Raw genomic sequence first — 25962 nt, forward strand, 5'->3', positions numbered from 1 at the left:
AGCGTCCTATCTGAGTACCGGGTTACATACAAAAAACATTTACATTCCCATAGATTATCTTCACGTGAGTTTCCCTCTTCACTACAAACTCCCACCCAGGACCTTCCTATAAGTTTTTTTTAAAAGTAGCAACTAACCAGAGAGTTTTATCTTACTCACTGCTTTGAGGAATGAAAAGGGTATTTATACACTGAGCACAAATCATTTAGTCTCCATACATCAACAGCGCAGCTTAGTGCCCCACAACACAGATATAACAAAATCAGGACCGCAGTATAATCAGAACAGTCCATCACAGCATTATCAGTACTACTTATCAATTAATATCTGACAAGGCATCAACAAACAAAAGAAGAATAAAAGTTAGAACAAACATAAACCAAGTATAGCAAAGCAGGATCAAGACAATCTGATTGCAATATTCTCAATATTAACAAACACTGACATCATTACAAACAGAAAGACAGGAACCTTTGTTATAGATACAGACAAAACAAATGGGAAATCATCGCACTTCATCCTGAAACAAAACAATTGTTAACAGCACTTAAACAGACAATCAAGCAAGAGATAACAAATAATATATACCTTTTTACCCAAGGGCTTTTCCCATTAGAAATCCCCACAGACTGACTCCAGAAAGCCTCCTTTCCCGGAGAGAAAACTGTGTGAGTAACAATTCTACTCACTTACCCGGGATCTGGTTTTCTGTTCAGGATAGAGGCCGTCAATTGTTCAGTCTGAGATGAAAGTCAAAGGGGAATATTATATCTCGCTGGGGAAAACAAGTTGTCGGAGAAGGGATTTCTATGTCTCCTCGGGTATAGCTCAGGAGGAGCTTTTGCCTAGGTACCTAGGATTGGGAGAAATAAAACGAGAGACACAGGTTGCTTGTCTATCAAGTAAATCTCCTTTATTAGGGGGGTCAGGCTGGATCTTTTATAGCCCACTAGAAGAGGAAATGAACAAATATGGACAATTCCGTAACATTGTGTAACAATTGGCAAAAATGGAGGAGAGCTTACACAATAATTGGTAAGAATGATAGTTATATAACGATATGTCAACTATATCATGAGTTATGAGATATTATTTAATTGGAGGTGACGGGTATGTGGGGGTTTTGGCATTTCCCTTATGTCAATTTAACAATTCGTGGAACCATATCCTGTTAGTACATTTTGCCCAGATAGATATTTGGCCTCGACATATTTAGACATTATTCAAGGAAGAAAAGGGGAATTTGGAACTGACCACTGGCAGAATTATCCAACCACGTAGGCAGATGATAACAATAAAAATAGTGTCACGGGTTACAAGCTGTTTTTCAGTTATTTTTCTAGATTTAAGGAAACTAAGATTAACCATTTCTTTGACAAAGTGTACATTCAAGTGGCCTCTCCTCCTCTTTCTCCTCCTCCTACATCACACCCAGTACAGTTCATAGATGTGGCACAAAAATTCCATTTACTTCCAACCGCATCCCAACTATCCAACCTTTCAATTGACTGTACGGAACCACAGATGGGTGAGTCTGAAGAGCTGTTCACACATTCTATCCCGAATTCATCAGAAGTGTACGCAAAAGCTTCACAGAGTCAAGAGGAGGAAATCTGCACCGATGCCCAAAATTTATTCAGCTGGATCCGGGGCAGGACAAAGTAGGGTCTGAACAGCATCCTGACCCTCATCAGCAGACGCTTACCCCTGGGGGAGATGGTCCTGATGAGACTCAGATATCTGAGGCTCATGTGGATTGTACTGTGCTGTCAGGGCAAGAAGAGGAGGGTGACTCCAATGGCGAGGAATGTGATAACATGGAGGATGATGATGATGAGGTGATAGATCCCAGTTGGTGTGAACATAGAGACACACAGCTGAGTAGGTCATCTGAGAAGGAAAACGAGGTTAGGCTGCGCTGTACATCGCAAACACGCAGTGAGGCAGCCACGACGAGCGATGCATCCTCAGCCACAACTGTGCCTCTGACCAGCAGCGTCCATGGGTCTGCAGTTCGCAGAGGTGGCAAGGGTTGCCTAATGTGGGCCTTTGACACTGCAAATTATGATCCAACTCACGTAATCTGTCAACTTTGCAAAAAAAAAACTGAGCCGAGGTAAAAAGTGCAATAATTTGACTACAACATGAACTTTCACATGCACAATCAACACAAGGGCTTTAAAAGTGAACCTGTAAATTATAGGCCAGTAAGTCTAACCTCTATTGTTGGTAAAATATTTGAAGGGTTTCTGAGGGATGTTATTCTGGATTATCTCAATGAGAATAACTGTGTAACGCCATATCAGCATGGGTTTATGAGGAATCGCTCATGTCAAACCAATTTAATCAGTTTTTATGAAGAGGTAAGCTATAGGCTGGAACAAGGTGAGTGATTGGACATGGTATAGCTTGATTTTTCCAAAGCGTTTGATACCGTGCCACACAAGAGGTTGGTACACAAAATGAGAATGCTGGGTCTGGGGGAAAATGTGTGTGAATGGGTAAGTAACAGGCTTAGTGATAGAAAGCAGAGGGTAGTTATAAATGGTATATTCTCTAACTGGGGACGCTGTGACCAGTGGGGTACCACAGGGATTCGTGTGGGACCTATTCTAATCAACATATTTAGTAACAATCTGGTAGAAGGTTTACACAGTAAAATATCGATATTTGCAGATGATGCAAAACTATGTAAAGCAGTCAATACAAGAGAAGATAGTATTCTGCTACAGATGGATCTGGATAGGTTGGAAAGCTGGGCCAAAAGGTGGCAGATGCAGTTTAGCAATGATACATGTAAGGTTATACACATGGGAAGAAGGAGTCCATATCACCATTACACACTGAACAGGAAACCACTGGGTAAATCTGACATGGAGAAGGACTTGGGGATCCTAGTTAATGATAAACTTACCTGGAGCAGCCAGTGCCAGGCAGTGGCTTCCAAGGAAAACAGGATCATGGTGTGCATTAAAGAGGTCTGGATACACATGATGAGAGCATTATACTGCCTCTGTACAAATCTCTGGTTAGACCGCACATGGAGTACTGGTACAGTTTTGGGCACCGGTGCTCAAGAAGGATATAATGGAGCTAGAGCGAGTACAAAGGAGGGCAGCAAAATTAATAAAGGGGATGGGGGAACTACAATACCCAGAGAGATTAGCAAAATTAGGGTTATTTAGTCTATAAAAAAAACAACTGAGGGGCAATCTAATAACTATGTATAAGTATTTAAGGGGAAAATACAATCACTCCGAGGATCTGTTTATACCAAGGAAGGTGACGGTCACAAGGGGGCATTCTCTGCGTCTGGAGGAGAGAAGGTTTTTCCACCAACAGAGAAAAGGATTCTTTACTGTTGGGGCAGGGAGAATTTGGAATTCCTTGCCTGAGGAGGTGGTAAAGGCGAACTCAGCCGAGCGGTTCAAGAGAGGCCTGGATGTCTTCCTGGAGCGCAACAATATTGTATCTTACAGTTATTAGGTTCTTTAGAAGGACGTAGATCTGGGGATTTATTCTGATGGAATATAGGCTGAACTAGATGGACAAATGTCTTCTTTTTAACTATGTTAACATGCTTTACTGTGGGAATTCCACTGCACAAAAATGCGGACCAGCAGACATCAACAACCATCAGCCGCCCCTTCAATCACATCTGCTGCTTCCTCCTCCTCGGTTACTGTATCAACTATTGAGACGTAGATCTTCAACCACAAAACCTCACGTTCTGTACTTGCGCCAATCACGCTGACTGAGATGCCGCCTTCAGCTGTAACGGAACCGGACAAGCCTAGTTTTTGACTGATCAGAGAGAACGATCACACCACAAGTTTCTCAAACCACAGTAACATCTCCGCCTGCAACTCTCACAGTCCAGCAGTTTGTCCCGTTCATCGTTCTCCGCCCTCTCTCAGCACTGCAGCCAGCCCATGGTTCCGCAGTTATGGTCACGTAAAAGATAGCTTTGTCATGCGTAGGAGGAAACAAAGAGGTTGAACTCCACCATCTCCAATTTGTTGGCCACGGAAATGCTGCCTTTCTGCCTGATACAGACAGTTTCCGAAATCTGATAGCTGTTGCAGTCCCCCAGTACCAATTACCCAGTTGTCATTACTTTTCTAAGAAAGCTGTGCCTATGCTACACCAGCATGTCGCAGACATCACCCGTTCCATGAAAAAATCGCTGTCTGCTAGAATGCATTTCATCACAGACACTTGGACGAGTAAGCATGGCCAAGGGCATTACATCTCGCTGACTGGGCACTGGGTGACTCTACTGGCTGTGGGGACAGATGCTGCTCCACAAGTCTTCGAATCCCCAAGGCTTGCAGGACAAACCTCTACATTTAACACTTCCTCCACTACTTTTGCCTCCCCTTTCACCTCTAGGGCCTCCACCTGTGCCCTCAACCTCTGCCTTAATGAGACACGCGTTCCAAGTGCGGAGCAGACCCCCACCACCTCCGTACTGCACAACATGGGCTCTCTGCAATCAGGCAGTCTTAAAATTGATATGTCTTGGAGATCGCAGTCATACAGCTAAAGGGTTGTGGACAGTTCTCCAGGCTCAGTTTGATCAATGGCTGTCTCCGCTGAACCTGCATGCAGGGAAGGTGTTAAGGGTGCAAACTTGGTGGCGGCCCTACGGCAAGGCAAGCCCACACACGTGCCTTGCATGGCTCATGTTCTCAACTTGGTAGTACAGCGTATTCTCCACCACTATTCTGGCCTGGGTGAACTGCTCAAGAAGGCACGTAAGCTGTGTGCTCATTTCTGCCGTTCACACCCCTCTCCTCATCGACTTGCAGTGGAATTCCACTCTGCACGTTGGAGCGACTGTGGCAGCAGCAACAAGTCCTGACGCAGTATGTCATGTCATATAGCCTGGGCCAATGCAGTATGGACCTGGCGCAAGTCACATTTACAGAGTGCGCACAGATTAAGGACTTCTGCACCCTTCTGCACAGTTTCAAAATGGAGGGATGAGATGGAAGAAATGAGCCTCATTGTTACCCAGCCACCAACACAGCATGGGCTTGGACCTCATGGTAGAGCCCGACATATGAGTGCCTTCTTGCTGCACTATCTGCAACATGATCCCCGTATAGTTATGATTAGGAATAATGCTGACTACTGGGTTGCCACTTTAATAGATCCACATTATAAAACCAAATTTTGCCAGATGATCCCCACCCTAGAAAAGGAACAGCGAATGCTGGAGTATTGAAACACGCTTTTACACAACCTTAAGGCCGGTTTCAAATTTGCATTTCAGGGCGCAGCGATGGCCTGCGCACGGCCGCCGCTAAGCACTGCCACTGCCGCGCCTCCTCCGGTAGCTCCGCCTACCGGCGCATGAAGCTGCAAGTGTCCTGCGTCCCCTATCTTTATCACTGGGGATGCAGGCCGTGCGCAGTATGCGTTTGGTGGCGCATGCATCCTTTTGATGGTGTGCCGAGCGCAGCCAAACGCAACTTGTGAAACCGGCCTAAGAGAGCTTTTCCCCAATACGGCAGTGAATCACACCGTTCACATCGCAGCTGTAGACTCAATTCTTCAACGCCAAAACATTAGCAGCAGCAGCAGTGGTGGAGGTAGAAGCGATTTCTGTGAGTCCTTTGACACTTTTTTAGGCCAACGCATAACGTGGGTTACTTGCTTACGTATTTTGGCCAAAATATTAACTAATACCTCTCATATTTTCTATATGTGTTTTTTGCACTTTATTTTTCAGGGTGCAGTTGGGTCCATTCAGTCTTGTAAACTGTGGTGTCTGTTCACATTGGATGGCGCTAGGCAGCCCGCCTGATCTAATAGTATGGGCGTAACTAATAGGCTGTTAGCCTGGATGATGTGCATTCCCATTGTGTGAACAGCGCCGCATACAAGTCTTCATTGTGCATTAATATACCACGCAACCGCCCCTCCATACATTGGTAGGTTGTGAGCGGTTGTCTCATCGGTATTCTTGCACCTGTGTTGCCGCCATCTTAACTATATGGGCCCACTCACCCTGACAGTGCATTTGTTTGGAGGTCTGGGCAGGTCGGCATCTCTGCCTTTTTGCTGTGGTTTTGAACATTTGACATTTGCCTGAATTTTTATATTTACACATATTATATTTTTTGTCTTAACTCTATACTATTTAACATTAGAAGCTGTGTATTTTTGTAATTATTTGTATGTATACATGATTAATTACCACTTCTGTCTGTAAAAACAATCCCTTTTAACCCCTTTCTGACATCGGGTGTAAATGTACGCTGATGTCGGACTCCCTCCTTTTGATGTGGGCTCCGACGTTGAGCCCACATCTTTTCTCACACATGATGGGCCAGAAATCCCGCACATCGGTGACCCTGTCACGCGATCACGGGTCACCGATAGGTTGGCATGACAACCAGAGGTCTCCAGCAGACCTCTATGGTTGTCACTTCCGGATCCTATGAGCGCTACCCAGTGGTCTGCGCTCATAGCAAGTGAGCAACTCTGCTACATGCAGGTGATCTGATCATTGCCCGCATGTAGCAGAGCCGATCGGGTTATAGCAGCTTCTAGCCTCCCATTGAGACTATTGAAGCATGCCTGTGGAGACATGGGGTGGTCAGCGAGCACCCCGGTCCGCTGGCCGAAACGACATGGATCAGGGATCCTCCCACCGAACGCAGGCTCTCCCTTTAACATGGGAATAACGCTACTCAGACAACGCACAGTGAGGGTAAAACAGTGTGGGCAATGCTTTATTGTACCACAAAACAGGCAGATAACACATAGAACAGTCCCAGCAAAATACCCAACAGAGTGCACATTACAGAGTCTCACCCTTCCGCTGATTTGCTCCTGGGGTCGCTACCCCACCTGTGGCACGCACAGAGAGGAGGTAACGACAAGCGTAGGAAGATGACAATCCATACAGTCCATACAAGGTAAAAGGCCAGTTGATCTAAGGATCACAACCTGGCTTCTCCAAACGTATCCATGGTTCAGCGATGGTCAATGGAGCAAATCTGTATTCTTCCAACCAAGGCTGAAAACCCCTAGGTTGTTTCCTGTAGAATGATAGATCCGTGTCCCTTGTGATGTAAAAACTATATGAAGTATATAGTTTGAGGTCTGGGATCTGCCAATATGTGGCTAGTTTTCTGTTTCGGATAACATGATACATGATTTTAGTGTTTTTTTGTCTAGTATCGCTTGAACATAAATCAATATTAAATAGTCTCCTGATGAGTCCTCTTTGGTGAGGATGATGAAACCCGTAGAAATGAGAGGCTTGGAGAGTGAGTGTGTATACATCACCTCACCCCATATATTGAAATGTGGAGTATATGTTTTTTCTATTAGTCACCTTCTGATTAACCTTCAGGGGGTGAATTAAGGGTATAGTGTTATATTTGGAATTAATAAGGTTTAGTTTTTTCCTTTTGTCAGCAAACATGAGGAATAACAAGAGACAACCCATTTAAGAAGATTCAATTTTGGTTAAAACTATTCCAACATTATAAACATAAAAAAGGCTTCTCCCCTATGTGACGTCTCTGATGTTTATAAACAGCTGATTTCCAAGCAAAATATTTCCCACATTAAGAAAATGAAAACGGCTTCTCCCCTGTGTGACTGCTCTGATGGTGATCAGGAAGCGCTTTCTGGTTAAAATATTTCCCACATTCTGAACAGAAAAAGGCTTCTCCCCTGTGTGGGTTCTCTGGTGAGGTGGCTCAGTGGTTAGCACTGCAGCCTTGCAGTGCTGTAGTCCTGGGTTCAACTCTTACCAAGGACATTTGCAAGGAGTTTGTATGTTCTCTCCGTGTTTGCATGGGTGTCCTCCCACACTCCAAAGACATACTGATAGGGAATTTACATTGTGAGCCCCATTGGAGACAGCGATGATAATGTGTGCAAACTGTAAAGGGCTGTGGAATATGTTAGCACTATATAAAAATAAAGATTATTATTATTAGTAACATTCCATTTCTGGTTAAAACATTTCCCACATTGTGAACAGGAAAAATGGCTTCTCCGATGTGATCAAGATTTAGCTTCCATTTAACATGAAAGAAGTTTCTCCCCTGTGTGTCTTATTTGGTGCCTAACACAATCTGATTTAGTGTAAAAACATTTCCCACATTCTGAACATGAAAAAGGCTTCTCCCCTGTGTGAGTTCTATGGTGATTAACCAAATCTGATTTCTGGATAAAACATTTCCCACATTCTAAACATGAAAAAGGCTTCTCCCCTGTGTGAGTTCTCTGGTGCTTAACCAAATCTGATTTCTGGTGAAAACATTTCCCACATTCTAAACATGAAAAAGGCTTCTCCCCTGTGTGAGTTCTCTGGTGTCTAACAAAATGTGATTTATGTGCAAAACATTTCCCACATTCTGAACAGGAAAAAGGCTTCTCCCCTGTGTGAGTTCTATGGTGATTAACCAAATCTGATTTCTGGTTAAAACATTTCCCACATTCTAAACATGAAAAAGGCTTCTCCCCTGTGTGAGTTCTCTGGTGTTTAACCAAATCTGATTTCTGGTGAAAACATTTCCCACATTCTGAACAGGAAAAAGGCTTCTCTCCTGTGTGAGTTCTCTGGTGTCTAACAAAATGTGATTTATGTGCAAAACATTTCCCACATTCTGAACAGGAAAAAGGCTTCTCCCCTGTGTGAGTTCTATGGTGATTAACCAAATCTGATTTCTGGATAAAACATTTCCCACATTCTAAACATGAAAAAAGCTTCTACCCTGTGTGAGTTCTCTGGTGCTTAACCAAATCTGATTTCTGGTGAAAACATTTCCCACATTCTGAACAGGAAAAAGGCTTCTCCCCTTTGTGAGTTCTCTGGTGTCTAACAAAATGTGATTTATGTGCAAAACATTTCCCACATTCTGAACAGGAAAAAGGCTTCTCCCCTATGTGATTTCTATGGTGATTAACCAAATCTGATTTCTGGTTAAAACATTTCTCACATTCTGAACAGGAAAAAGGCTTCTCCCCTGTGTGAGTTCTATGGTGATTAACCAATTGTGATTTCCAGTTAAAATATTTCCCACATTCTGAACAGGAAAAAGGCTTCTCCCCTGTGTGAGTTCTATGGTGATTAACCAATTGTAATTTCCAGTTAAAACATTTCCAGCATTCTGAACAGGAAAAAGGCTTCTCCCCTGTGTGAGTTCTTTGATGATTAACCAAATCTGATTTCTGGTTAAAACATTTCCCACATTCTAAACAGGAAAAAGGCTTCTCCCCTGTGTGAGTTCTATGGTGAGTAACAAAATGTGATTTATGTGTAAAACATTTCCCACATACTGAACAGGAAAAAGGCTTCTCACCTGTGTGAGTTTTATGGTGAGTAACAAAATGTGATTTCAGTGTAAAGCATTTCCCACATTCTGAACAGGAAAAAGGCTTCTCCCCTGTGTGAGTTCTTTGGTGTGCAACAAAATGTGATTTCCATGTAAAACATTTCCCACATTCTGAACATGATAATGACTTCTTTGCCTTAGGAGCAGTTTGTTTTTTAATGCCTCTTTTGTGACTTTGATTTCCCTTAGTAGTCAGTAATGAATCAGAAGATGGGACCTGTTTCATAGGATCAGATGACAGATCTTTGCTGTGAATGGATGATGCTATATCTGGAGTAATAGCAATCACTTCAGTTTTATCTTGTAGGATCTCAAGATCATCAGATTTCAAAATTGAAGATGTCAGCTGTCCCTCTGATCTCCTGGTACAGTCATCTGCTAAGATAAAAACAATTATTTATTTATAAAATATCCTTGAGTTTTATATTTTTGAACATTTCTACTTAAACTGTCCATAAAAATGGCAAGCTATGTAAAAAGCTTTAATTATTTACCAAGACAATGACAGTTCACAGTCTAATAGAAACCTTGTTGGATGAGCCAGTAGTGTGCGGTGTTCAACTGTTTGTTCATTCTGCCTCCCAAATGTAAAGCATAAAAAAAACAATCAATGTTATGTAGGCGAAAATAATACCAATTCTTATCTCACAAAAACAAGTCCCCACTCAGGTCCATCATCTGTCATTGGAAAAACAGAGGTTCCCGCACTATTAGTGGCTCAAAGGCTGCTGAAAAGCAACAAGGTTTCCATAAACCAATCCAGCAAAATCCGCTCTCACTTCGGAGTCTTGCAGTGTGCGCAAACAACATTTAGGATCCCTGTATTTAGCAATATTATAGTGAGAAGAATCCACTTAATTTGCGGTGTCTCCTGGAGGACAATCTGGGCACTATGTGCTGGGTAATAAAATATCAAATGTGTAATTTTCACTCTCCAACATCCACTATTCATTTCCGGAAAGTGGCTGTGGAGTCAAAATATTCACTCCTCCTACACACATGGTCAAAATTGTTGGTACCCCTCGTTTAATAACAGAAAAACCCACAATGGTCACAGAAATAACTTGAATCTGACAAAAGTAGAAATAAATCAAAAATCTATGAAAATGAGCAAATGAAAGTCAGACATTGCTTTTCAACCATGATTCCAGAGAATTAAAAATAAATAAATAAATAAAACTCATGAAATAGGCCTGGACAGAAATGAAGGTTCCCTTAACTAAAATATTTTGTTGCACAACCTTTTGAGGCAATCACTGCAATCAAACGATTCCTGTAACTCTCAATGAGAATTCTGCACCTCTCAACAGGTATTTTGGACCACTCCTCAAGAGCAAACTGCTCCAGTTGTCTTGTGTTTGAAGGTTGCCTTTTCCAGATGACATGTTTCAGCTCTTTCCAAAGATGCTCATAAGAATTTAGGTCAGGGCTCATAGAATACCACTTCAGAATAGTCCAATATTTTCCTCTTAGCCATTCTTGCGTGTTTTAGCTGTGTATTGTGTGTCATTATCCTGTTGCAAGACCCATGACCTGTGACTGAGATTCTAGACACCCTGTGCCATATGCAGCAAAGCAGCCCCAGAACGTAACAGAGTCTCCTCCATGTTTCACAGTAGGAACAGTGTTCTTTTTGTGATATGCCTCATTTTTCCATCTGAGAACATAGAGCTGATGTGACTTGCCAGAAAGTTCCATTTATATCTCATCTGTCCATAGGAAATTCTCCCAGAAGCTTTGTAGCTTGTCAACATGTAGTTTGGCAAATTCCAGTCTTTTTTTTATGATTTTTTTCAACAATGGTGTCCTCCTTGGTTGCCTCCCATGAAGACCACTTTGGCTCATACAATGACAGATGGTGCGATGACACTGATGTTCCTTGAGCTTGAAGTGCACCTTTAATCTGTTTAGAAGTTTTTCTGGGCTCTTTTGTTACCATTCGTATTATCCGTCTCTTTGATTTGTCATCAATTTTCCTCCTGCGGCCACATCCAGGGAGGTTGGCTACAGTCCCATGGAACTTACATTTCTGAATAATATGTGCAACTGTAGTCACAGGAACATGAAGCTGCTTGGAGATGGTCTTATAACTTTTACCTGTAACATGTTTGTCTATAATTTTCTTTCTAATCTCCTGAGACATCTCTCTTCTTTGCTTCCTCTGGTCCATGTTGAGTGTGATACACACCATGTCACCAAACAGCACAGTGAGTATCTGTAACCTCTATACAGGTCACTCACTGATTCCAAGACTGTAGACACCTGTGATGCAAATTAGTGAACATACCTTGATTTACACATTCTGTGGAAGCTTGATTGAAAAGCAATGTCTCACTTTCATTTGTTCATTTTCATAGATTTTTTTATTTATTATTACTTTTGTATTACTTTTGTCAGATTCAAGTTATTTCTGTGACCATTGTGGATTTTTCTGTCATTAACAGAGGGGTACCAACAATTTTGACCACGTGTGTATAGAATACAACCATCAATGAATTATTAATTAATTAATTACATGGAATTACTTTATGGGGATTTCGACTATTCTGGTTTTCTGTCATTTAGTTATATTAGGGCTTCTGCATATGGTGTGTCCAATCTTATCTGGGATCTGTTCCTGCTGTCCAGCTGGAGTAATCTGCTCCCTACTTCAGCCAATTGGAAAGTACCACACCCTACTAAAGCGCAAAGCACATGGCCGGAACCTGCCAGTTACAGCTTTGTCTCCTCTGGTTCAGTCCTCTGTGCTCAGCTTGCGGCTTGTGTATTTGTTTCCTGCTGTGACCGTGGCCCGTTTACTGACTACTCTTGTGTCTTCTGATTCTGGCCTTCTGGTTCTGACACAGCTACCTGACTATTCTTCTTGCCATCTAACACCACATAATAGCAGGTAACACCATGGTGCAAGCCTAGGGGTCCCAGTGTAAGTCCAGATCCACGTAATGGTGTTAAAGGGCGATGAGCAAGGCGATCCTTGGGATATAGAAAGCAGAGAAGATAGAGCCATGCATGGTTATGGTGGACATCTTTTGAGCTGCCAGGTGACCATGAACAGTGCTCCCAATACATTTTGTCTACAAACTATTCCAGCAAGATCTGCATTCAAATAGCTAAATGGCGCTCCTTCCCTTCTGAACACTGCCATGTGCCCAGACAGTAGTGTACAATCGTATGTAGCGTATTGTGAGAAGCTGGAAAATAATTTGTAAGATCCATTTGTTTTCTATTATCCTTTGTGAATAATTTACGACCACATAAAGTGACACACGTCAGATATTAAAAATGGGGCCAGATTAAGAACACTAAACTGGCTGCGGGAAGAGGTTAAATCAGAGGATTTTGGACACTACTGTAATCACACACTGTGACTATAGACAATAACATCTACTGAAATGATCAAACTCCACAGTCTCCATCAGTAATAAATGAGTAGCTAGTGGTGAAACCTCTCTGGGGTAATTATTATTTATTTCTATAGCGCCCATTAATTCCATGGTGCTGTACATGAGAAGGGGGGTTACATACAAAGTTATAGATATTGTTAACAGTAAACAAATTTACAATGACAGACTGGTACAGAGGGGAGAGGACCCTGTCGTTGCGGACTTACATTCTACGGGATAGTGGGGAAGAGACAGAACGTCGGGGGTGCAGCAGCTCTGGTGGAGATGAGGCGGCAGCTCGGGCGGTGGTGAGGCGGCAGAATCGTCATTGCAGGCTGTAAGCTTTCCTGAAAAGATGGGTTTTCAGGTTCCGTTTGAAGGAACTGAGGGTGGTGGATAATCGGACGTGTTGAGGCATGGCATTCCAGAGGATAGGGGATATTCAGGAGAAATCTTGGAGGCGGTTGTGTGAGGAACGAATAAGTGTGGAGGAGAGTAGGAGGTCATGGGAGGATCGAAGATTATGTGAGGGAAGATATTGGGAGATTAGTTCAGAGATATAGGGAGGGGAAAGGTTGTGGGTGACTTTGTAGGTCGGTGTTAGTAGTTTGAACTGGATTCGTTGGGGAATTGGGAGCCAATGGAGAGATTTGCAGGGGGGGGAGACGGGAGTGGCGAGGAGAGAGGTGGATTAGTCGGGCAGCAGAATTGAGGACAGACTGGAGTGGTGCAAGAGAGTTAGCAGGGAGGCCACAGAGGAGAGTGTTGCATTAGTCAAGGCGGGAGATGATGAGGGCATGTACAAGAATTTTAGTAGATTGAGGACTGAGGAAGGGACGGATTCTGGAAATATTTTTGAGCTGGAGGCGACAGGAGGTAGCAAGAGATTGGACGTGTGGTTTGAAGGAAAGGCAGAGTCGAGAATTACAGCGGATTTCACGTGCTGGAGAGAGTGTGATACCGTTTACCATAATAGATAGATCGGGTAGGGAAGATATGCGAGATGGAGGAAAGATAATGAGTTCAGTTTTATCTACGTTGAGTTTTAGGAAGTGAAAGGTGAAAAAGGAGGATATGGCTGATAGACACTCCAGGATTCTGGACAGCAGAAAGGTGACATCTGGGCCAGAGAGGTAGATCTGAGTGTCGTCCGCATAGAGATGGTACTGGAAGCCATGGGATAAGTTGTCCTAGGCCAAGAGTATAGATGGAAAAAAGTAGGGGCCTCAGGACAGAGCCTTAGGGGACTCCAACAGAGAGGGGGCGGGATGAGGAGGTACTGTGGGAGTGGGAAACGCTGAATGTGCGGTCAGAAAGGTATGAGGAAATCCAGGACAGGGCAAGGTCTTTGATGCCAAGGGAAGAAAGAATCTGTAGCAGTAGGCAGTGGTCAACTGTGTCAAAGGCAGAGAACAGGTTAAGAAGGAGGATGGAGAATTGTCTGTTAGCTTTGGCTGTGCGTAAGTCATTAGTACTTTTGGTCAGTAATGTTGGGTTGAGGAAAGGACGGATTCTGGAAATATTTTTGAGCTGGAGGCGACAGGAGGTAGAAAGAGCTTGGATGTGCGGTTTGAAGGACAGGGCAGAGTCAAAGGTTACTCTGAGGCAGCGGACTTCCGGTACTGGGGAAAGTGTGATGTCATTAATTGTTTTAGTTAGGTTGGGTAAGGAAGATCTGTGAGATGGAGGAAAGATGATGAGTTCAGATTTGTCCACTAATCTTCACTCTCCTTCGCTATCCCCAAACCCCTGCACCCTCGAACCAAATAACTATCTCCCCCTCTCTATTAACCCCCCACCTCGCTTTATCTGCAGACATACTTCTTAACCTCAGACCTATCCTACTAACATACAATACAAGACGATCACTCTCCTTCACCCACCTGCTTTCCCTTTCTCTGCTTCTTCTCACTGCTGGTGACATATCCCCCAATCCTGCCTCCCCCCCGCCTCATACATCCCACTAATCTTTCTCACACTAAGAGAAACTACTGCAATCCCTCACACTTAAAACCTGTGCCACTGACCCCCTCCCTCCCCCACCCTCTTTCTGGAGAACTTTGGAATGCTCGCTCCATCTGCAACAAGCTCCACGACCTCTTTATCTCCCGCAACCTTTCCTTCCTGGCCCTCACTGACACTGAAACCTGTCTGACACCCCCTGACACGGCCTCCCGGCCGCACTGAGTTACGGCGGTATCCCCTTTACCTACACTCCTCGCCCTGGCAACAGACAAGGCTGAGGAATGGGTTTCCTCCTTTCTAAAAACTGCTCCTTCAATCCTATCCAACCCCCACCCTCCCTTATCCTCCCTTCTTTCGAGGTTCACTCTCCGTATTTACTCTAATCTCTAAATGGCTGTCATATACCAACCACCGGGCTCAGCCACAAACTTCATCGACCAATTCTCCACCTGGCTCCTCCACCTTCTCTCTTCTGACATCCCAACCATCATCATGGGGGACTTCAACATCCCTACTGACACCCACCAGCCAGCAGCCTCCAAACTCCTGTCACTTACCTCATCCTTTGGACTTACTCAGTGGTCCTCCACAGCCACCCACACAGATGGACATTGTCATGATCTGAATTTGATCTGACAGTTTTAATTTGCACAGGGTGAACTTTTTTTTACTTTGGCAAGTGCCAAGTGACTTGACTGTCCCCGGTGGTGGTTAGTGGTATCGCACTTTAGGTTTAATTTGCACGTAATTATGAATCAGGTGTGGGGCTCCATAAGTGAGTCTCAGTGTGTGCAATCACGGCTGGTGATACTGACTGATTGATTGATTCATTCTGAGTTTGTGAAGCCTGGGTGAACATGGAGCTGAAGAGGAGTCCTGCACAGTCAGCCAGAGGAGACGAGTGGCAGCTAATGGTGTCTGCAGTAATTGCTGGCATGGCGTGGAGGAGTCGCAGTTTATGTGTCGGCGGGAAGTGCGTGCATGGCTTTGTGGAGTGGCGACTATGGAGAGAGTTGCACTCGGCGTGCTCGACTTGGTGGCCGAGAGCTGGACTCAAGCATGCTTAGAATTTTGGCAGAGGCTGACTCATCCTTGGGACTCTGTTATTGGACTGCTGCAACTGGAGATGGACTCTGCTCCAAGGCTGCACTATGGTGAAGTATCCTGTTATGGTGATGGATCCGGGTGGAGGAGAAGACACACGCAGGTGGAGGGCTCTGTTGCAGGAGCATAAGCACAGAGCATAAAGCTAAGTGGTGTCCCCCTGTATTGTCTCTTTCCCTCATGTGTGTTATTAGTGCAGTGGTGGGATTAGTTTCCGCACCGACCTACTCCCTAGTGAGGGTTTAGGGTCAGGGCGAGCAAGGGTTTAAGGTTCGCGTGCGGCGACAGGTGCGGAGCCTGTATAGGGAACGTAAGGAGTGCAGGGACACTGGCTCAGGGGAGCTCAGGAGGTCTCCACTCCCCTATTCCCTATCGCAGGGCCCACCATTGTTAATGTTTCCCAGGTTCCCCCTTATTATTTAAATTCGCCGTACTGGAGGCGGTTTCCAGAATTTATATTAACGTGTAATACCCAAATTCGTCTGGTGGAGGCGGTGTATCCATCTGCACGTATTATTATTTAAATTCGCCACTGGAGGCGCTGTATCCAGGGTCACGTGTGTTATGGGTCCACCTTGCGGTAACATCTGCGTCCAGACACACGTGACCATGACAGACATACATTAGACCTCAACTTCACCCGCCTCTGTTCCCTATCTAATCTCACAACCTCTCCCTTCCCCCTATCTGACCACCATCATGCTTATGCATGCCTTCATCATCTCCCGCCTCGACTACTGCAACATCCTTTTCTGTGGTCTCCCTGCTAACACCCTCGCACCTCTCCAGTCCATCCTTAACTCTGCTGCCCGACTAATTCATCTCTCTCCTCACTACTCTTCCGCTTCTCGCCTCTGCAAATCTCTTCACTGGCTCCCATTCCCTCAGCGTATCCAGTTCAAACTACTAATACTGACCTACAAGGCCATCTAAAACCTGTCTCCGCCATATGGCTCTGAACTCATCTCCCGATACCTTCTCTCACGTAATCTCCGGTCCTCCCAAGACTTCCTTCTCTCCTCCACACTCATTCGTTCTTCACCCAACCGCCTCCAAGACTTCGCCCGAACTGCCCCTATTCTCTGGAATTCTTTACCCCAACAAGTCCGACTATCAATCACATTTGGATCCTTCAGACGGAACCTGAAAACCCACCTTTTCAAGAAAGCCTACAGCATGCAATAACTCCGCTACCTCCTCCCTCACCACTACCGGTAATATCACCTCAACCAACACCGGAACCGTTGCAACCCACCATCCTGTAGCATGTAAGCCCGAAAGGGCAGGGTCCTCTCTCCCCTCTGTATCAGTCTGTCATTGTTTGTTTGCTTACTGTAAGTGATATCTGTAATTTGTATGCAACCCTTTCTCATGTACAGCACCATGGAATCAATGGTGCTAAATAAATAATAATAATAATAATTAGTGGAGCAAAAATGGTGATGGCAAATGTAAGCATGGTTAAAGAGCAGAGTAAAAAAAACAAACAAGTAAGGTGAGAAAGCAGTGGTTAGTCTTACCTTTTGACCGATTTCTGGTATATTTCTCATGTATCACTTTAAATATGTCACTTCAAATGATGTCACATCTGACCAAGGTCATTTCTGACCTTCTCTGTTCAACTTATACCATTCAACTGTCCATGAAATGAAGCCAGGTGAGGGAGGGAGGAGGAGGAGGGAGTTGGAGGACGGTTTACAGCAGGGTGCAATTAACAGTTAATTAGAGCATTGGGCTTGGTGACTTCACAATCTAAACTATAGTAAGGTCCAATATTTTCTGTCAGATGAGTTTCAAGAGGAAATATTACACATTTATAGAAAACTATGTATAATAGTGCAGAGCGGAGATGTTTTAAAGGGAACCTGTCGGCAGGATTGTGCTCAGTAACCTACAGACACTGTCAGGTCAGCACCGTTATACTGATTACAATGATACCTGGTGATGAAATCCGTCTTGTGGTTGTTGTTTAATCTGTATTTGTAGTTTTCAGTTAATGAGATTCTTGTGCTCTGGGGCGGGGCTGTGGGCGGGGCTGTGGGCGGGGCTTTATGTGGAGCTCTGATTACATATTCATCTGTATTGGCTTATGACAGGTCGCTGACCCCTCACTGACCTGCCCCCATTATTACATAATGCATATAATAGCATTGATATTATTGGTGATAATGCCTATAATATTGTGGCTATTGTGAGGCTCAGAAAAAAAATTATATCCAGCAAAATGTCACCAGCGGCCCCTGTCCAGTAGCCTCTATCTCTTACTTACAGATGCTACTGCGCAGGCGCCGACATCGCTGGTGACATTTTGCTGGATATAATTTTTTTTCTGAGCCTCACAATAGCCACAATATTATAGGCATTATCACCAATAATATCAATGCTATTATATGCATTATGTAATAATGGGGGGCAGGTCAGTGAGGGGTCAGCGACCTGTCATAAGCCAATACAGATGAATATGTAATCAGAGCACCACATAAAGCCCCGCCCACAGCCCCGCCCACAGCCCCGCCCCAGAGCACGAGAATCTCATTAACTGAAAACTACAAACAAAGATTAATCAACAGTAAACCAGAGTTGCCCTCATTTATGGTGGATCATTGGAGCTACTATGGATCCTGAGCAGAAGATTAGAGAAAATAATATTGCTCCCCATTTCAGGAAAGATTGTGCAGTAATCTGAATTCCTTAGGATCAAAAACAATGTAATTGGTTGTAAGTTGTATAGAAAAGGGCTTTCACTGCCCAAAGTCATTTGAACAGTTTTGGGTGGAGGAAAATGTTGTGGTCTAGAGGCAAAATGGTGATCATGGTAATACGGCCGGACTACACCACCGATAAAGCAGCCACAGCCGGTGACTGAGAGGAATCTGTGACTTCTCTGCATTCAGTGGTTACTACTCACCTGGGTAGTCATATGTGGGAATCTCCTCTTTACACCACTCATCACCCCTCACATATGTCTCTGTAGTATTAATATGGGTAAGATCTTCACCCTGAAACAAATATTGTAAAAGTCACCGACAGACGGAGAAGTCCCATCTATGATCAGCTCTACTCCTGCCATCTCCACCGCTCTCATTACACAAGTATAAAACATATAATACTGGTGGATAAAACAAGACTGAGCACAAGACCTTCACAGCCGTCTACACATCATAGGGGAGATCTCCTGACACCTTCTCTCCATCTACCTGATGATCCAGAGGAGCACTGGGATCTTCTTGGTTACAGTCCTGTGGAAGAAGAGGACGGGGACATCTCTCTGGTGTTGTCCTCTTACTGGATAGATCTGGAGGAAACACATACAGGGACTGAATTCATTCTCTACATACAGATAATTATAGGCCGTGTGTATTTAGTCCTGTCTATTACCTGGAGATGTGAGGGGCTGGGGAACCTCCATTATGACGTCCTTGTACTGATCTCTGTGTCCTTCTAAATACTCCCACTCCTCCATGGAGAAATAGACAGCGACATCCTGACACCTTATAGGAACCTGACACATACAATGATACCGTCATCCCCCGATCCCTTCATAGTGTTACTGTATAATGTCCCAGCATTCTCAGCAGTGTCACCTCTCCAGTCAGCAGCTCAATCATCTTGTAGATGAGTTCTAGGATCTTCTGGTCATTGATGTCCTCATGGATCAGGGGGTGAGGTGGAGGCCCCGTGATTGGGCTCAGGGGTCTTCCCCATCCCTCAGACACAGGGTCCTGACAGCGATCACTAGAGGTCTTCTTCACCACTGTGTAATCCTGGTAATGGAGAGACACATTAATAAATCTCACTACAGACATTTCCAGAGTCCTCACCTCTCCAGTTCTGTCCATCTGTTATTCCCATAGATAAGAATGATGTAATGTGACGTCATCAGAATCTCTCACCTCTCCAGTGAGACGGAAGAGGATCTCTAGGGTGAGGTGTAACATCCTCTCCGCCATCTTGTCTCTGTCCATATCCATCCTTGATGGGTAAATCAGGAAAATTCTCTTCTGTAGAAGATATTCGCTGAGAGGATCCGATATTGTAGAGACCTGAATGGGAAGAAGATGATCTGATGTAACATCATAAGAATCCTGTGTAATAATACAATTACTGGAGATAATAAGGGAAAAATGATAATTACTTACCGGTAATTTGATTTTCCAGAGCCATGACAGCACAGCACATGAGAGAAGGTACCCGCCCCCAGGAAACCTGTAGCAGAGACATAAGAAGGGGGACAGCACCTCTCCCCTCAGTTTGTTTCAGAGTATGCAAGGTAACCGCCTTATTAGTTTACATACATGTTATATAACAGTGTTACTAATATTCCCCTTTCCCTTTATATACATGTCTATATACATATATCTACACATCCAGATATAATTTTTAAAACCTCTGGTGCACCACACAACCATCACCAAGATAGGGCGGGAACAATGCAGTGCTGTCATGGCTCTGGAAAATCAAATTACCGGTAAGTAATTATCATTTTTTCCCTTCCCCATGACAGCACCGCACATGAGAGGAAAGATAGAATAGACTCCTAGGGTGGGACAACAGCAGACAACACTTTTCTCCCAAAGGCCAGATTTGAGGGCCCTAGGTCTAGTCTATAGTGTCGGAAGAAAGTGGATGGTGATGACCATACTGCTGCTTTACAGATCTGCTCAACTGAAGCATTTGCCCTTTCAGCCCAGGACGTGGCTATGGCTCTTGCAGAGTGAGCCGTTACACCCAGTGGGGGAGTCTGGTTTGAAGAATAGTAAGCTAGTGCAATACCCATACAAAGCCATCGTGCAATCGTTGACTTTGAAGCTTTTTTACCCCTGTTTGTCCCTTGAAAGGAGAAAAAAAGGGCTGAAGACTGTCGCCATGATTTTGAGGCTTCAATATATTGAAGCAGGCAACGTCTGACATCTAAACAATGGAAGGTTTCCTCTCCCTGGGATTTTGGTTTCGAACAAAACGAGGGCAAAATTATCTCCTGCTCCCTGTGGAATTTGGAATTTACCTTTGGTAGGAAGGCTGGATCAGTTTTTATGATCACTCTATCATCCAAAAAGGTGGTATGTGGTGGATTTACAGATATTGCCTGCAGCTCGCAGACACGACGAGCTGAGGTTAGGGCCACCAGGAGTACTGTTTTTAGTGTCAGCGCCTTTATTGGGATGGAAGCAATCGGTTCGAATGGAGATGCTGTCAGTGCCCTTAATACTAAATTTAGATCCCAGGGAGCTACCTTAGGTGTTAATTTTGTGGGCCTGGATGTGAAGGAGGCCCGAATGAATCTATAGATCCATGGGTGATCTGCCAGTTTTTGATCAAACAGTGCACCCAGGGCCGATACCTGCACTTTTAAGGTGCTTGTGGACAGTCCTTTTTCCAGTCCTTTCTGGAGGAACTCTAGGATCTCTTTTATTGGTATTTTCTGGGCTGTTCTAGTCAATTGTCGGCCTGTGAACTGTAAGAATTTTTCCCAATTTTTTTGGTATTTTCGTGAAGTTACCTCCTTCCTGCTAGCGAGCAGGGTGGTTACTAACGGGACTGACAACCCTTTTGCTAGAAGGAGTCCCCTCTCAAGTTCCACGCAGTGAGGTGCAGCCTGTGAACCCTGGGGTGTTCTACTGGGCCCTGGTATAGCAGATTCGGGGTATCTGGGAGAATCCATGGGTCCGAGATAGACATGCGTCTGAGCCATGTGAACCATGCCCTCTTCGGCCAGAAGGGCGCAATCAGGATTATTCGAGCTTTTTCCTGCTGGATCTTTTTTAAGACTACTGGAATCAATGCCAACGGGGGGGGGGACGCATATGCCAGGTGAAATTTCCACCGGTGTAGTAGCGAATCCACCCCGCTCTCTTGGATTTAGGGAGTAGAACCTGTCCACTTTCCGATTTTCCCTGGTGGCAAACAAGTCTACTTCTGGTGTGCCCCAGGCAGCGCAGATTTCCCCAAATATTTTTTGACTTAGGGACCATTCTCCCTGGTGTAGTACATGACGGCTTAAATAAATCGGCCAGATAATTGTCTGCCCCCTTTAAATGTGTACCCGGTAAGGATAGAATATTGTTTTCTGCCCAAGCGAATAATTCCCTGGCCTCTGCCATAAGGGTTGCCGACCTTGTACACCCTTGTCTGTTTATGTATGCTATGACCGTGTTGTTGTCGGATAATATGGTGACATGTTTCCCTTGTACTTTTTGCTTTACTAGGGGAAGGGCTCGCCTTACGGCCGCCAGTTCTTTTAGATTTGAGGATGCCTCCCTCATTCCGGGTTCCCACTGGCCCTGTAGGGTTTGTTTACCTATGTGTGCCCCCCAACCACTCAGACTTGCATCCGTGGTCAATACCACCGAGTTTTGAGTAGTCCAGGGCACTGCTCTGTTTAAGTTTTCGGTGCTCAGCCACCATTTTAGGGACTCCTGCACTTGAGGGGAGAGGATAATCCCCCGATCTAAATTGGAAGGACTCTTCTCCTGCTCGGACAGGATCTGCCACTGTGGTTCTCTCGTATGGCTTTGTGCCCACCGGACCGCTGGAATTGTTGCTGTTAACATGCCCAGGAGCGACATTGCCTCTCTTACTGGTATGGCTCGACCGGACTGTATCCGTTGTATTTTTTTCTGGATAGCTACAATTTTCCTTCCTGGAAGGCTGCACTGTTGTTTTAATGAGTCCAACCAAATTCCAAGGAATTCTTGTGACTGTACTGGAGTTAATTTGGATTTTTTCAGATTGATCTTCCAGCCTAACCTGGTTAATATCTCCAGGACCTTTGTAACTGCATCTTCGCAGTTTTCCCTGCTGTTTGCTATAACCAGGAAATCGTCTAGATAAGGTACTAACAGGATATTTTCCCTTCTTATAAAGGACGCTACTTCCCCGATGATTTTCGTAAATATACGTGGGGCTACTGATACCCCGAAGGGTAGGCACCGGTACTGTAGATGAGTGGGGATTTGAGCAATCTCTACTACCAGTCTCAGATATTGTTGGTGTTCTTCCCATATTGCGACATGGTAATAGGCATCGGTAAGATCTATTACTGCCATGTAGCAACCTGGGTTGAGCAGTTTTACTGCTGACCCCAAGGTCTCCATTTTGAATTTTTCTGTTCTGATATATTGGTTCAGGGCTTTGAGATTGAATATTGTTCTTAGTGACCCATCTGGTTTTGGCGTGAGGAACAGAGTACTGTAAAACCCTTTTCCTTTCTGATGACACGGTACTTTTATAAGTACCTCTTTTTGAATGAGGAGCTGGATCTCCATTTCTAATGTAGCCTGATTCTTCTTGGCTACCCGGGTCACTTTTAGTCTTTGAGGAGGAAGGGTTAGAAAACTGAGTTGTAGGCCCTTGGCCAACAGGTCGGTTACCCACTTTGAGGTGGGCAATGCTACCCACTGATGGACAAAGAATCGAAGCCTTCCCCCAACCGCCCTGGCATCATTGCTTGGTATCGAGTCTCGGGGTGGTTCTACTAAAGAGGAAACCGCTCTCCTTCCTTCCCCTCCAGGGCCTACCCCGCGTGGTTCTATCGTCTGGCCGCCCTCGGCTCCCTCTATTCCCTGTTCCACGAAAGGACGAGTGAGCCTCAGTCCACAGACGCCTAGGGAAGGGGGTTGGAAACAGTTTTTTCTTATCTGATGCTTTTTCCAAAATTTCGTCCAGTGCTTTTTCAAATAAGTATTGACCCTCACAGGGGACGGCACAGAGTTTAACCTTTGACTGGAAATCTGCCGACCAGTTTTTTAACCAAAGTGCTCTGCGGCCTGAATTAGAAAGGGCGCATGCACGGGCGGCACCTCGGAATGAATCTACTGCGGCGTCAGCCAGGAATCCTGCTGCTTTCTGTAGGAAAGGTATTGCCTCCAGCAGTGTCTCCCTTGGGCATTTATTCTTAATTTGGTCACTTAATTCGTCTAACCACCTGACCATAGCACGTGCCGTACAAGTGGCAGCCACCCCTGGTTTAAACGACCAAGCTGATGCTTCCCAAGCAGCTTTTAGAAAAGCGTTTGCTTTCTTGTCAAGGGGGTCTTTTAGGGCGCCCATATCTTCAAATGGCAATGCTATCCCTCTGGATGTACTAGCAATGGCGGCATCTAGTCTGGGCGCCTTTTCCCCATTTATCGCATACCTCCTCATCAAACGGGTATTTTCGTTTGAGCGCCTGCGGTATGGACATTTATTTGTTGGGTTTTTTCCACTCTCTCTTGATTAAATTTAGCAGGTTATCATGGAAGGGAAAAACCCTTCGCTTTTTCCATTCAAAATTGCTAAATATAGCATCTTGAATTGATTAAGGCTCTTTTGGTGTCTCAAGTCCCATTGTGGACCTTACAAGTTTTAGCAGATTCCCAATGTCCTCAGATAGAAAATATGGACGCCCCTTTTCCTCGTCCGAGGAGTCTAGGTCTGAATCCGAGGCCTCTATCTCCTTTCCTTGCTCTTCCTCAGACTCTATATCAGTAGTTATCTCTGTGGGAGGCAGTGGGGGCGGGGGTGAGGCAGGCGTTATATCGGTGCTACGTGTTGCCTGCTCTTTTATTTCATCTTTCACCGTCGATTTTACTTGATCCCGGATCATAGCTTTAATGCTTTGGAGCAGGGATGGTGACTCTTCGGCCACTGTCTTTTTAATGCACGAGCGACAGAGTCGCGTGTCATACGTTTTAGCTAGGACCTTTTTACATAACGCACATTCTTTGTTCTTTTGTTTGGTTGTGGCCTTTCCCTACAGAAAACATACACAGGGCCTTTGTTAATATATTGTGCTGCCTTACAAAGGCACTCACCCGGCCCTCTGGGTACCCCGGCAGCTGGTGGCTCTTCCTCCTGTACTTGCTCTCCAACTTCAGGATCCATTCCGTTCTGCTGCTGGCTATATACCGTGGAGCCTGTGTGCAGCCTCTCTGGCACCAGTGGCGTCTGCCGCGACTCCCTTCTTATGGAGGAGCGGTGCACGCTTCTGGGACTGCTCCCGCCTGGAAGTGCCCAGTACACCGCTCCCCTGGCGTGCGACGTCACTTCCGGTGCGACTCCGGAAGCCGTCGCCACTCAATCGGCGCCAGCGTCATGGTGGACATGCCTCCCCCGGCCCTGCCTCCCACTGGAGCGGCTGCCGGGGAGTCACAGGAGGAGGATGTCATTTGCAGCGCCCACAAGCTGGGCTGACAGGCGCGCGTGACCGCACCCCCTGCCGCTCTCTCCCCCCGGACCCCGGACCTCGGCCTCCCGACCGGATCATCAGAGGGGACCCCTCCAAGCATCCCGCCTGCAAGAAACAGGAAACCAAACTGAGGGGAGAGGTGCCGCCCCCCTTCTTATGTCTCTGCTACAGGTTTCCTGTTTCCTGGGGGCGGGTACCTTCTCTCATGTGCGGTGCTGTCATGGGGAAGGGAAAACATATGAGGAGATTTATTATTTTACAGGGTTTAGTTTTCTCCCCTGACATCTACTAATAAAACCTATATATTTAGGCCACAGACAACAAGCAGTTTCCTCCTCGGAGTCGGCAGCAGAACACGTTCCTCATAGACTCATCTTCCATAACGCTAATTCTCGTCTCATTACCGACACTGGAATCGGCATTAGCAATACTGCAGGAGAGATTCATTACACGCGACATGAGAAATAACTCCTTCATGATGAGGACGACATCTTCATCTTCTACTACGGCTCTAGAGACAGATTTGGCCAGAGTCGGTGACTGACTCCATCCCCACCGGCCGTCTATATGAAGGTTTCCCGTCTTCCCCGCACTGGAATCTTCTCTCACGTTAGATCTCAGCTCTGATTCACACAGAAGTTTCACACATCTCCAGTTCCAGACACTGACTGAGAGAATCAGCCTCCATTTTATCTGCCAAACCACACCCCTGGGAATGGGACATGTAAGCAGTCATTCAATCCCATCACTTGAATGGCCTAATAACTCTCTCAGCACTATATGTGCTGGAGCATTCTTCTGAGGTCACATCACCGCAGCTAAGAGCCATGATGACACATATCTCCCCTCAAGGACTCGTTTGGCGCCCATCTTACACCCCCATACACATTAGACTAAAGTTCTATGAAAGCACTGATTTCGGGGGGTTTGACCGACCATACAATGTATTTGGGGGCCTCCCGACAGATGATGTCAGGGC

General features: G+C 45.2%; 2 protein-coding genes across 2 annotated transcripts in view; one reads left to right on the plus strand and one right to left on the minus strand.

Moving 5' to 3' along the window:
* LOC141082292 (uncharacterized) overlaps nt 1–25962 on the plus strand; it is a 987535-nt gene that overhangs the window by 702519 nt on the left and 259054 nt on the right. The gene's annotated exons all lie outside the window — the stretch shown is intronic.
* LOC141082352 (uncharacterized) lies at nt 6717–24679 on the minus strand. Its single transcript, XM_073566295.1, has 7 exons — nt 24656–24679; nt 24156–24548; nt 19402–19581; nt 19196–19319; nt 19015–19112; nt 18726–18816; nt 6717–9740 (listed from the first exon to the last, which is right to left on the minus strand). Exons 1-7 carry the CDS (start codon nt 24677–24679, stop codon nt 8740–8742), a joined length of 1911 nt encoding a protein of 636 aa, XP_073422396.1. The 3' UTR covers nt 6717–8739.

The sequence above is a fragment of the Dendrobates tinctorius genome, unplaced genomic scaffold, assembly GCF_039654945.1.
Source record: "Dendrobates tinctorius isolate UK_male_01 unplaced genomic scaffold, ASM3965494v1 ptg000017l, whole genome shotgun sequence".
Lineage (NCBI taxonomy): Eukaryota > Metazoa > Chordata > Amphibia > Anura > Dendrobatidae > Dendrobates > Dendrobates tinctorius.

Coding starts and splice junctions, on each gene's coding strand:
- LOC141082352 (XM_073566295.1), bottom strand. CDS start 24,679: ATGGATCCTGAAGTTGGAGAGCAA. Junction 18,817..19,014: donor GTGCTCCTCTGGATCATCAG/GTAGATGGAGAG, acceptor TATTTGTTTCAG/GGTGAAGATCTTACCCATAT. Junction 9,741..18,725: donor TCCCACATATGACTACCCAG/GTGAGTAGTAAC, acceptor TTATCTTAGCAG/ATGACTGTACCAGGAGATCA.